The 13362-nt window shown below is 51.3% G+C and overlaps 1 protein-coding gene across 2 annotated transcripts in view; it reads left to right on the top strand.

Annotated features, from left to right (window-relative positions):
• CNNM4 (cyclin and CBS domain divalent metal cation transport mediator 4) overlaps nucleotides 1-11635 on the top strand; it is a 35783-nt gene extending 24148 nt beyond the window's left edge. Inside the window, exons 2-8 of one of the 2 annotated variants that reach the window (XM_040623543.1) lie at nucleotides 287-430; nucleotides 793-927; nucleotides 2417-2586; nucleotides 2869-2965; nucleotides 4556-4618; nucleotides 8538-8719; nucleotides 9013-11635. In XM_040623543.1, coding sequence (XP_040479477.1) covers nucleotides 287-430; nucleotides 793-927; nucleotides 2417-2586; nucleotides 2869-2965; nucleotides 4556-4618; nucleotides 8538-8719; nucleotides 9013-9210 — 989 coding nt within the window. In that variant the 3' untranslated portion in view covers nucleotides 9211-11635. The remainder of the gene's footprint in view (nucleotides 1-286; nucleotides 431-792; nucleotides 928-2416; nucleotides 2587-2868; nucleotides 2966-4555; nucleotides 4619-8537; nucleotides 8720-9012) is intronic. The other variant, XM_040623544.1, reaches the window with a different exon arrangement.
• Nucleotides 11636-13362: the final 1727 nt, after the last annotated feature.

The following is a 13362-nucleotide window of genomic DNA, read 5'->3' on the forward strand; positions in this document are numbered from 1 at the left end:
GGACCCTGATAACATGGCACCAGGCAGGACCTTGCCATTTTCATTCTAATGAAACAAAAAGACTTTAATGAAATGCCTTAAAATTAAAAAAAAAAAACTTCTGGTTTTCCTTTTCATAAAAGCAATATCTGTTTGCAGCAGAAACTTCAAGAAATACAGAAAAGGGAAAAAACCACCCATGACCCCACCCCAGTGACTCATGACCCCAAATGTGTTAACATTTTGGTGGAGGCATCTCATGACTGGGCCCTTTGCTCCTGTCTGACTCATTGCATCGTCCCCCCAGGGAAGTCGCACCTGGCCATCGTGCAGAAGGTGAACAACGAGGGTGAAGGTGACCCCTTCTACGAGGTGCTGGGCCTGGTCACCCTGGAGGACGTCATTGAGGAGATCATCAAGTCTGAGATCCTGGATGAGTCGGATATGTACAGTGAGTTCCACTCTTTCCATTGGCCTGGAACCCCTTTCCTGCTCACACTCTATGTGTCCCTAGGTGGGAAGGCCGCAGTGCAGGGATGTGGCAGCCCAGCACCCTGAGGCCCAGGAGCTCAATGCCTCACGCTGGCTGGGGTGAGCAGAGGGCACAGTGCTCGGATCAGTGAGAGGAGGTCACTTTTGTCCCCCCTGGCCTTCATGCCTCAGCATCGAGCCAGAGACGCTGCCTTGATGCAGACATTGCTTCTCGTGTGTGTGGAAGAGGGGACTGCAGAGCTGGGAGCTGGCGGGCAGGTTCTAGTCTGTTCCTGAGTCATCAGGGACAGTGTTCTCAGTTCTAGCTTCTTGCTCTTGCAGCTGACAACCGAAGCCGGAAACGAGTATCTGAGAAGAACAAACGCGACTTCTCAGCCTTCAAAGATGCTGACAATGAACTCAAGGTGAAAATTTCACCTCAGCTCCTTTTGGCTGCTCATCGCTTCCTGGCCACGGGTAAGAGCAAGAGGAGGACCCTCAGGTGTTCGTGGGATACAGTCACAGAGGGGGAATTCTGGGCCTTTGGCTACTTTCTCCCATGGGACAAGGGCTGTGGCCGGTGAAAGGTTCAGGGAAAACGTGGCTGCCTCTGAAAGGGAGCGAGGTGGCTTCCCTTCATCCCTGGGGTGCTCCCTGTGATTTGTTTTCTCTGTTGTTGGGTTGTCATTGCAAACTTCTAGGAAGCATTCAAATTCTGGAAATAACCACTGGGAGAGCAGGGAGGATAAAAGAAAAAAGAAGAAGAAAAGAAAGAAAGAAAAGAAAAGGGAAAGAAAGAAAAAGAAAGAAAGAAAGAAAGAAAGAAAGAAAGAAAGAGCAGGACTTGACCTCCAGATCAATGACATTCCTCTCTTCTCACTCATGATTCATAGCCCCTTTGGGGACCTGGGGTGATTGATTTGAAAAGCTCCTGCCTATTCCCTTTCTCCCCCCAAATCTGACTTCCTTCCCAACCTCACTTGCTACAGTGTGTTAATTCTTTATTTGTCCTGACAGGATATTGATGATGGTGCTAATGATAATAATGGTGACATTTATGAAGCACTTTCCATATGCCAGGCATGTGTCTGAGTGCTTTACATGTATTATCCCGTTTAACCTACCATGACCCTACCAAGTGTGTGTGTGTGTTTTTAAGGAGTATCTATACCCAGTGTGAGGCTCTAACTTGTGACCCCAGATCAGGAGTCGTATGCTCCACCGACTGAGCCAGCCAGGAGCCCCAACCCTATGAAAAAAAAATTTTTTTTAAGAGTTATTTTATTTTATTTTATTTTATTTTTTAAAGATTTTATTTATTTATTTGACAGAGAAGGAGACAGCCAGCGAGTGAGGGAACACAAGCAGGGGGAGAGGGAGAGGAAGAAGCAGGCTCCCAGCGGAGGAGCCTGATGCCGGACTCGATCCCAGGACTCCGGGATCACGCCCCGAGCTGAAGGCAGACGCCTAACAACTGAGCCACCCAGGCGCCCCAAGAGTTATTTATTTTAGAGACAGAGGGAGAGAGCACGAGCAGGGGAGGGGTAGAGGGAGCAGAGGGAGAGGAAGAGAATCTCAGGAGGGCTGCGGAGCCCAATGCAGGCTTGATCTTACCACCCTGAGATCATGACCGGAGCTGAAACCAAGAGTCAGACACTTAACCGATTGAGCCACCCAGGTACCCAACCCCATGAAACTTTTAATCCCCATTTTACAGATGAGGAGACTGAGACACAGGTTAAGTAATTTGCCCAAGGTCGTTCACTGTCAGTGCAGGAGCCGGCATTCCAGCCCAGGCAGGCAGACACGAGTCTAACCAGTCTGGATCCAGGGGTTGCTGCTTTCCCACGGAGGTGGCAGAACGACGGGCAGGAGGGCCCGGGCGGTGAGCCAGCACCGTGACCGTGTTCCTGGTGCTGCCCGGCCAGGGCCGCCTGTGAAGTCGTCGTCTTCTCTCTTTCTACAGAGGTTCCCCAGTTCAGCCCGTCTCTGATATCAGAGAAGATCCTGCTTCGGCTACTCAAGTACCCAGATGTCATTCAGGAACTCAAGTTCGACGAGCACAACAAATACTACATCCGCCATTACCTGTACACCCGAAATAAGCCAGCCGACTACTTCATCCTCATCCTGCAGGTGAGCGGCTGGCTCCATGCCTGCCGTCTTCACCTGCTGAGGTGGCTGGGGGACGCAGGGCTTTCCTGTGTGGGGCCTACCCCCGGGCCTCTGCTCCGCCTTGCCTGGCCTCTTCCTGAGAGGCCACCCTGGAGCCTCCAGGTCAGGGCCCCTGCGCTCTTCAGGGCTCTGGAACCAACTCGTCCTCACTCTCACTTCTCCCTCTTGCCTCGTCCTTTTTTCCCCCTCAGTTGAGCTTTCCTTCTCAAGTCTGTTTGTCACCCTGACCCTGTGTCCTTCCAGGGGAAGGTGGAGGTGGAGGCCGGGAAGGAGAACATGAAGTTTGAGACAGGCGCCTTCTCCTACTACGGGACCATGGCCCTGTCCTCGCCCACCTCTGGTGAGTCGCTGGGCTGCCTCCGTGCTGCCCTCCAGCATACCTGGTTTGGGGGGAGACTTGGACTGGCACCCCAGAACCTGGGGCAGTCCAGGTGGCTCAGAGGAGAGCGAGGCCATTGAGGGCCAGAGCTGCCAGGGCCTTGTGGGGGTGGTGTGGAGGAGCAGGGCCTGGCCAATGCCGACGGGATTGCAAGCGTGGGGAGGGAGAGGTGGGAAGAGGAATCTGAGCAAAAGGTGCAGGCAGCTGAGAGTGTGTCCTGAGATGCGAGACCAGCCTGTGGGAGCCGCCGGGTAGGGGGGACCCTGGGGAGTCAGGACATGTCAGGGAGCATTTGGTTGTGATAGGAAGCGAGAAGCCATGAGTGGCCTTGGAGCAGGGCAAGTATGATAGCAGAATGGGCCAGCTGAGCAAGTAGCCGTAGCAGCAGGAAGAGTGAGAGAAGGCAGGTGGAGGGAGGTGACAGCGTCTGGCTCACGAAGACCAGGGCAGGAGAACTGAGGTAGGGAATGAGGCCATCCAGGGTGTCCATGGTCGGGAGTCAGGCCAGGGCCTGTTTACCAGGAAGGTTAGGCTGCAGATGGGCTTGGCTTTTCAGGGGGCTCAGCCACACTTTTGGTTAAGGGCAGTTCTGATGGCATAAAGGGACTTGGGGCAAAAAGGGGACTGGACACACCCTCCAAGAGAGGTTGTGGGAAGTCCAGGGAAGGGCCACTTTGGCCACTCTGGTGCTTTCTGCTTCTCTAGTCCTGGGCGGCTCAGGCTCCCTTTGCCAGAGGGACCTTGTGGCCGGAATGGACACCCTGCAGGCAAGACCCTAGTTGTGCCAGATCAGCTTCTTGCTAGTTGTATGGCCCGTCTGAGCCTTGAGTGGGGCCCTGGGTTGCTGCAGGCTGGAAAGTGAAAGTCCACTTTGTTGCTGGGGGGCAGGCCACACACTGTGGTGTGTGTGTGGCTCGTGGAGAGCCTCTGTGCTTTGCCTGTGCGCAGGGGGTCAGGGCGCCCCTGTATATTGGTACAGCTCAGCTTACCCACTGGCGTGACACAGCTCTGCCCCTCTCCCAGCATGAGCAGGCTCCAGGAAGGAAGCAGTGGGGAGACAAGGCTCCAGAGCTGGGTTTTGGAGCAGGGGGCCCCTGTCTGGATGCCTTGGGCCTAGGGAGGACTTCTTGGCCCCTCCCAAGAGCACCTCTTGCCAGCCAGCTGGGGGAAATCTTGTCCAGAAGGGCACATGGTTGTGGGACATTTCTTCCAGGCATTTTTTCTCCGCAGCGATGCTTCAGAGGCTTGGGCCAGAGTCCTTGGCTCTATCCTGTGACCTGGAGGCACTCAGGTTCCACTTGGAGTGGCCAGAAGGGAGAGAAGACTTCTGGGGGGGGCTCTGGCTTCACTGTGGGAGCCTCTGCCCCTCTTTGAGCAGAGTTCATTGGTCTGCTCCCTCCCCATCAGAGCCGAGTCCCCCTTTCCATTTTGCCCCCTCCCTGCCCAAGGGAGACTGGCCCCCAGCTGGTCTGCTTCTCCATCCTGTTCCTGTGCCTCCATGTTCTGCCTCCTCACCCTACCCATCGCTGACCTTTTCCTCTTTTGCTCCAGTGCCTTCAACCCAGGTCGGGTGTCCGCCTGGCAAGCGGAACTCCCTGCTCTCCTGGCTCTCAGGTAACACGGCATGGCTGGAGAAGTTTGCACTGCCACCTATCGCCTGAGCCCACATACCACAGCTCTATTAACCTCTCCCAGCAGCCACTGGGGCTCCCCACTCGCATCTCGGGTCATCTCCCCCCTCCGTTTACACTTGTGGGCCAGCCTGATTTGCACCAGCTCTGCTTGGCCTTGGGCCCAGTTACTGGGGGCTTTGCCCTGGTCCTGGAAGGGCTTCCCCAAAGGTCCCTAGTTCCTTGAGAAGATGCACGCACGCGCGCACACACAAACACACACACGTGCGCGCATGCACGCACAGAGGCACAGCTAGAGTGGGAAGGGAGGAGGGTTGCTTCCGGCCAGGCTGAACGAGCCCAGCATTTCCTTGCATTCCTGATCAAGGCCACTCACAAACATCAGGATGCCCTGTCATCTCATCAGCTTTCTCCAAAAAACTTCCCTCCTTTCTTCACAGGCTTTGCTCTTCATTCTGTTGCTGCTGGTGTCTGCCTGCCAGGGGGAGGCAGCCACCGGGCATCAGAAGTGCGGCCCCGGGCAGACTGCCCTGTGTGAATGCTGTCTCTGCAGTTGCTAGCTAAAATGATTCCGGGAGCTGACTTCCTCTCAGTCTTTTGTTCCCTCTTGTGTAATGGGAACAATACATGTGCCCACTTCTTAGAATTGTCAGGAACAGTGAGAGAATGGGTGTGAAATGTTCGGTTAGAGCTCAATTTTTATTTGTTTTTTCTCGATTACAGCTGAAGTGTGACATTCCAATTGGAAAGTATTGAGGAAAAGGCCCAATGCCACATGCGGTTTCTGGCCTTTGATATGTCACAGTCCTAGGCCTTATCCTAGGCTCACTGGAAACTGTGTCGGTTGACTCACTCAGTTCACGGGACTCCCATCCCACTTATATGGAGGCAGCGGAGGGTGGCAGAAGGTGCTGGTCTCCCCATCAGAATTCTGGCCTGGCCTGGTGAGCCCTGGAGGACGTTAAGAGCATTTACAAGTGCCTTTGAGCTCCAGTCTCGGTGTGTACCTTATAGAAGCTCCTGAGGCCCCGACGGTCCTGAAAACCAGAGTCCATCATTTCCCATTTTATCTTCATTACAGCAGGGTTTTTCTCCCTCTCAACTGTCCCAAAACAAACTTTTCTTTTGATTCTCTTAAAAAAAAAAAAGTAAAAAGGTGACTTAGAAGTCACTCATCCCTTTCAGACAGCCAGCTTTTGGTTGTGATAGGAAGTGGGAAGCTGCTAACAGCCTTCGAGTGGGTGATTCTGTGGACCATGTTGGTCCTCCTTGGCCAACACCTCAGCCCCCTTTTCTCTTCTGTACTTGCTCTTGTTCCATACTGGCCCGGAGTTTATGCTTCCATGGCTTGGGTCCTGCTGTTCTGATCTAATAGAGGAACAGAGATGCTTTTCCATCAGCTCTCTTGTTCGAGCCATACAGTGTTCCCCCAAGCACACGTGCCTTCATTTTTTTTTTTTTTAAGATTTTTTTTTTTTTTTTAATTCGACAGAGATAGAGACAGCCAGCGAGAGAGGGAACACAAACAGGGGGAGTGGGAGAGGAAGAAGCAGGCTCATAGCGGAGGAGCCTGATGTGGGGCTCGATCCCAGAACGCCGGGATCATGCCCTGAGCCGGAGGCAGACGCTCAACCGCTGTGCCATCCAGGCGCACCCCACGTGCCTTCATTTTTATCCCCCCTTAGGTACAGTCATTGGGGTCTGTGTTCTGAATAACACCATGATGCAAACCTCTTTATGAAAAAACTTTCTCTGTGTTTAAGATTATGTCCTTAGGATATCCTTTCAGAAATGGAATTGCCAAGTCAAAACACCCCTGTCGTTTTTACGTATTTATTATTCTGTTTCATTTTTTTAAGATTTTAATTAATTTTTATATTTTGAGAGAGGGAGTGAGCGAGCGCAGGGGAAGGGCAGAGGGAGAGGGAGAAAGAGAATCTTGAGCCGGCTCCATATCGAGCCTGACGCGGGGCTCGATCTCATGACCCTGACATCATGACCTGAGCTGAAATCAGGAGTCATATTCTTAACCAACTGAGGCACCAGCGCGCCCCAGATTTTATTTTTAAGTAATCTTCACACCCAGTGTGGGGCTTGAACTCACAACCCCGAGATGGAGAGTCACACACTCCACAGCCTAAGCCAGCCAGGCACCCCCTTATTGTTCTGTTTCAATCACAAAAGCAACATAGCTTATTTAGAAAATTGAGAAAAGGGAAAAAAGTCTTAGGAAAATTAAGTATTGGGGTGCCTGGTGGCAGAGTTGATTAAGCGACCGACTCTTGGTTTCAGCTCAGGTCATGGTCTCAGAGTCCTGGGATCAAGCTCTGCGTTGGGCTCCACGCTCAGTGTGGAGTCTGCTTAAGATTCTCTCTCTCCCTCTGCCCCTCCTACTAGCGCTGTCTCTCTCTGCATCTAAAATAAATAAGTAAAATCTTAAAAAAAAAAAAAAAAAAGAAAATTAAGAAGTGTCATAATTTCATTATTCAGAAACAGACGTTTTGTATTTTGGCGTATTTCTTTTTAGGGCCTCAGTTTTTAGAAGGCCATGTCACTAATTTGTGTTGTTTTTAATTTCAGTTTCTGGAGTGTTAATGAGCATTAATTAAAAGCACTCCATCATCCAAATGGTTAATGTGAAATATTAGGTAATACCCATAGTATCGGTGCTTCTTTCCTAGACCTTAATCAGAGGTGTTACTTAAGTTAGGGTAAGTGACACACACACGACCCTCTAATGGTTGTGCACTGTCCGGTCACAGACTATCCAGACTCTGTGCTCCTAGTTTCAGGAATGAAGCTCAAAGACCGAGTAGTACTCGGGTCAGTCTCAGTGAAAGCTGTGTTGGTCATTCAGTCACCCGGACTCATAATGTTTGCTCTCTTCACCGAGCTGTTGGTTAGAATAGCTAACTTAGTAGTTAGTTAGTAACTTAAGTGCTCAACTAAGTAAATAAGCCTAGTCCACTTCCTGTTTGTTTAAAAGAAGCCAGCATGCCTTCACAGTTAACTTCTTTGTGCGTTTCGTTGTTTTCTAAGTGTTCTCTAAGTAAGAACTCATGATGCACGCTGTGGGTACAGTCCCTTTCTGAAAGTAAGGAGTCTGTTCCTTCCTCATTTGCGACTGAGTCATGCCCCGTTCTTTGCAATGGGCTGCACAGAGTCCTTGTTGACCCTGGGGGACTAGGCGTCTGCACCACTACCCCCCCAGGCTTTGCCTCGGGGCAGGGGACTTGGACCAGGCTGCAGGAAACCGCCGGTGCCTGTGCGAGAGGCCTGGAGCTCTGGGAGCTCTAGGCTCCTGTGAGAGGGACCTGCTGCCCCTGTCCCCCTTGTCAGACTGATGGGGCCAGCAGACACGAGTGGGCAGGACTGTTCCACACAAAACGGGTCATGTGCAGAACACACTTTTACCTCTTACAAGCATGTTAAGATGTGAATAGGGCGTCATGTTGAGAGGTCAGTGCGGATGCGTCGTGAGAGGGTACAAACTGTATGTTCTTCCTATTAGTATAATTTAAAAGAATGCGGTGTATGTCCCTTGATACAAGCTGCTATGGAGACAAGGACCGTGCCTGATCCCCCGTGGCGGGGTAATCATTGTGTTGCCCTTGACCGATGAGTTGTTGGGGAAATGAGGGGTTCTGTAGACATAAATATTGTGTCTTTGGTTTTTGTTTTCTGCTTTGGTAGGCTTTTTAATACTTATTGCACAACACCTCTAAACAAACTAACTCATTTGCTTTGATGAGGTCAGACCTTCTGCAGTCGGGGCTTGTTTGTCCTTAAGAACTGTTCCGTTCCAGTGGGGGCCCCACTGCCATGTGTCCATGGGATAGGTTAGACAACAGGCTGTGAGGGGCACCGGGGGTCCTGGCCTGACCATGTGTCTCTCCCCACAGACCACTCCCCGTCCCACCCCACCACCCTCAGCCGCTCGGCCTCCCTTAGTTACCCGGACCGCACGGATCTCACGAGCACAGCCACCTTGGCGGGCAGCACCAACCAGTTTGGCAGCTCCATCCTGGGCCAGTACATCTCCGACTTCAGTGTGCGGGCGCTCATGGACCTCCAGTACATTAAGGTGAGTGCTTCCCATGTCTCCGTCTCAGGGCAGCGCTGTCTTCCTCGTCCTGGGCATTGGATCCCTCTGCCTTGGGAATCAGCAACTTCTTTCTTTCATCCGCCACACACAGCACAGAGGGCCCAGACCCGAGATGGGTGTCCTCCTTATTCTTGCTCCTCACTTTTTCCGGCTCGTCACGTCCTCTCTTCTGGACTCCCAGCCCCAACCCTGGCTAGCATTGTTTCCCCGGGTCTTACACGGTTTGCCCCTCAGGCCCAGCTCTGTGTGAACCTCATCCTTTCCTCCTCCAGATCACTCGACAGCAGTACCAGAATGGGCTGCTGGCCTCACGCATGGAGAACTGCCCTCAGTTTCCCCTGGATGGCTGCACCATCTGCACGGAGAACTTAGCCGGGAAGTCCGAGCTGCCCGTGGTAGATGAGACCACAACTCTTCTCAATGAGCGCAACTCTTTGCTGCACAAAGCCTCCCATGAGAGCGCCATCTGACAGGAGGGCCCGGGGCCCCCCGCCAGCCCCGCGGGGGTCTCCCCAGTGGGCCCACATGAAGATAGGAGCCTTTTAGGCCAGAAGGGGTGCAAATAGCCTGTCTAACTGAGTAGCCAGATGGCCCCTAGAGTGTGGGGAGTTCTGGCCTCTGACAGGGACCTCTGAATAGCTCCAGAGTAGCAGCTGCCCGGCCCTGGACTGGCAGGGCAGTGGGCCAGCTACCATGAGCAAGGCTGTTTTTTACTGAGAGAATTTCCGAACTAAGCTCACTGCTCCTCTTTTTAAATATTGTTTGGGGAAAGGAATGGGGAAGGGAAGACAGGGTTAAGGAACTTTATTTAAAACAAATTTTTTTTTTCCACAAAAACTTTAATTAAAAGGGGTAGGGTTTCTCACCCCGGGAAGCAATAGCCATAATCTGCTCCCAGTCATGACCTTCTGGCTTATGTCCCTGACTCAGGGAGCCCACTCTTCCTCCTCCTCCTCTTCCTCCTCCTCCTCCTCCTCCAGAGATGGTATCCCAGAGGCCCGCTGGAGGAAGGTTTTCTCTTGGGAGGAAGACAGTTCCTTCCAGGAAGCAAAGAACCAAATAGCGCTGAGAACAACTGCCTGGACACATGCACTGAGGCTTGTCTGACGTCGCTGAGGCTGAGGGATTCTGGGTAACTGTGATGAGGGACATGGTACTCCCAGCTACAGAGAGGAGCATACCTACTCCTATCAACCGCTGGATCCTGGAATTTCCTAGAACTCTGCTGATGGGCTCTCCTGGTGAGTTGGGCTAGGCTGAGGACTGTGCTCACCCCTGTCTCTCCTGGTTTGACTCAGAGTGTTAAGCGGGGTCTCACACCTTTAAGATTGCTTACTCCTGCTCCCCAGGCCCTGCCCTTACTTTCACCAAAGGTTTCCCCCTAGGTGGGAGAACATCCACGTTATGGGTGACTTGTCTGAGATACTCCTTTCAGTTCCAGGAGGGAATCTGGTCATGGGCATCTGTGCTGTTAGCAATTAAGACCATCCCCCTTCCCACCCCACAGTGAAAGTCAAGTGTCAGTCACTGACCTATGAAGCCCCTCTTTCCAGACTCCCTCCTTCTCATCCCCAAACCCCATTGCCTCTTGGGGATTGAGGACAATAGGACAGATGGGAAGCCCACCTAAGCAGATTCTTCATGCCCTTTCCTCTGTGACTGAGGCTTATCCAACCTTGTTCACACACTTATAAAACCCAGGAAAGGAGGTTTCCACCTAAAAGGCACACAGCTGGCAGCCCTGTTTCCCCCATCTTTGTAATCCTAGCCTGAGTTGTCATCCTGGCCTTTGCTGAAGCTAGTGGTACTGGGTCCTGAGAGCTCCACCCCCACATGAAATTCTGCCCCAGGGCCTTTGCCTTGGGCTGAATGAGGCCCTGCTGCAGAGCTCCAGGCTTGCCACTGTTGGGGAGGCTGTGGGACTAAGGGCCACGTTGGCCCTTTTGTCGGGTGGAACAGTTGCTGGGGGCCCAAGATCAGGCGAGGGAGACTCTGCACACCTTCCACCTAAGTAGTATTTATTGACCCTCTCCTCAGCCAGTGACTTCTGTCACCCCAAGTGCTCTGTTCTTCAGGTGCCTGGAGAATCCTAACTCTTGGGACCAGAAGGTGTCTGCACCAACTATACTTGCCCCTGGCCAGTTCTGAAGTCTTCCCTAGTCACAGAATTTATTCCCCCAAGTCTGGAGAGAAGGTGGTGACACCCATGGGTTCTCAGTCATGAGGAAAAAGAACACCAGTGCTTTTATTCCCTGTTGGGGGAAACCCCTCAGTTTTCTACAGGAGCAGCTTGCTTTCTGAGTCCACACGGGAGCTTGCAAAGCTGTGTTCCTGAGAGATCTGAGTGCCAGGTGGAGCAGACCCCATTGGCCTGAACCAAGTGAGTGTGTGAAGTAAAAGGAGCAGGTGCACACACTCCCACAGCTACCTCTTTGCACACACAGTTACTACCAACAGATGGTCCCTCAACCCCTCCCTTTCCCCACTTACAATCACTTCTTGCAGAGGGTCATAATTATTTCCAAATATTACTGGTCCGATGACTTCCTCCTCCCAGTGCAATTTTTCACTTCCTATTCCAACCTCTGGTTCCTGGGCCGAGCCGTACCCTGGAACTGACCCACCCCTGCGTGTCTTCCCATGTGAGGGAGACAGTTGCAAATGGCCTCCAAATGGGTAGGCAAGTCACAGCCACCGTAGCGAATAACTCATATTTATTTTGCATAAGATTTTAATTTGTATATTTTTGTGATTTATTTTGGCATTGTTATGAGTTTGACTCTCGGGGAGTTTTGTTGTTATGACTCTTGTGTCTTTTGTCACAAGACAATGATAATATTTGCTAAACAATATATGGAATTTATTTTTGATTGGTAATAAAAAATGAAATATGAAGTCTTGGTGAGTCTACAGTTTGCCTGTGTGAGTTCTGTCAGTATTCAGTACCTGTCATAGAGATAGTGGCTGTGGTTGGCTGTCACCTATGACAGGGCAAGGGGCAAGTATTCTGGGACTGTGTAACAGTAAAAAGGAAGCAGAAATGAAATTTACAAAATATATATAATCAAGGCTGTTGTCCCAGGAGCTAGAGAGTGGCAGCTGCTGTTAGATGGACGGGGCAAGTGTGCTCAACTGCCACAATTAGGAATTTGTAAAAATGGACACCATAGTCTTCTGCCTGCAGGTACTGGAGGAGGCAGGTGGCCCCTCCTCTCCCCACTGGGGGGGTGGAGAAGGGAGCTTGATCCAACAGTGTGATCGCCTTGTTTCATAACATGCAGTTGCCTTTTTGTTTTTGCTCGTGAGCTGGCGGTGGTCTCAAAGTTGGACAGCTCAGCCCCTGAAGAGCCCACCTGAGAGTCACGTCACTGCATCCACTCCTGAGGTGTCTGCTGTGCAGACTCGTGCGGTGCCCATAGGTCCTGTGGCTACGGTGTGTGATCAAATGTGCTAGGGCAGGGGCCCAAGCAAGCCAGGCTTACCAGAGCAGACAAATTGGGGCTAATGTTTAAAAAAAGGGATGCACTTAGAGAGAAAAAAGGCCATTGCAGATAAAATAACAGATGCAAAAGCTGGTGTACAGGTGGACATGAGAATAAATTTCATCTGACCATATGGTCTCCACATGGGTAAGCCCCTGCTACATGCCAGGTGCCCCCAACCCCTCAGTGAGTGTAGTGAGGAAGAGTCTCTGAGGGAGACAGTCACACCAGGACCTTTTGATTTCATGTCTCCTCCACATGGAACACTCTTCTCCCAAGTCTTCGTGAGGCTCACCCCCCACTTCATCTAAGCTTCCGTTCAAATGTCACCTCCTTGGAGAAGACTTCCCTGGTCGGCGCATCAAAAACAGCATGGCCCCAATCCCTCTGTCCATTTCCTCATCTTCCTTTGTTTTTCTCCATAGCACTTGTTGTCAGATATTAAAATGAGGATTTATATATTGTCTGTTGTTCCCACGCTAGAACCTAAGCTCTGGCAGGGCAGGGCCTTTCTCATTCCCAATGGTACATGGTACATTGCAGGCACTCAATGCAGGAAATACTTGTTGAATGAATGAACGAATGAATGGGTGTTACAAAAAGGTAAGTACTGGATGCTATTAGGGAAGAGCACATTGCTCCCATAACCTTGACCCAACCTAGTCAAGATGGTTGAGGAATACCAGCTGGAGTAAGTAACACTTGCAGACTTGAGAAATAAGCAGGTTAGCCAGTGAAGTCACAATAGTTATGAGTTTAAAACTCCAAGTATTTAGATGAGCTGGAAATGTCTTGAACCAAATGAGCAGTAAGGAAAATAGCCCAGGGAGGTCAATGAGGGACCTGAAGGTCAAGTGGCATGTGTCTCCATTGATGCAATGACAACCCAGGGGATGAGGGTAAAAAATGGCGCAGAGCCAATGAAGAAAGAAGCTGGAGAAGAACTGTTGAGGCCTCTATTGTTAAGAGAAAATTGCTCCTTGAACAGCCTCGCCCTACTGGATTCTTTGTTTTTGGGTATCCACAGTTTAAAGATTTTATTTTATTATTTATTTGACAGAGATAGAGACAGCCAGCGAGAGAGGGAACACAAGCAGGGGGAGTGGGAGAGGAAGAAGCAGGCTCATAGCGGAGGAGCCT

Source organism: Ursus maritimus, unplaced genomic scaffold (genome assembly GCF_017311325.1).
Source record: "Ursus maritimus isolate PB19 unplaced genomic scaffold, ASM1731132v1 scaffold_6, whole genome shotgun sequence".
NCBI lineage: Eukaryota > Metazoa > Chordata > Mammalia > Carnivora > Ursidae > Ursus > Ursus maritimus.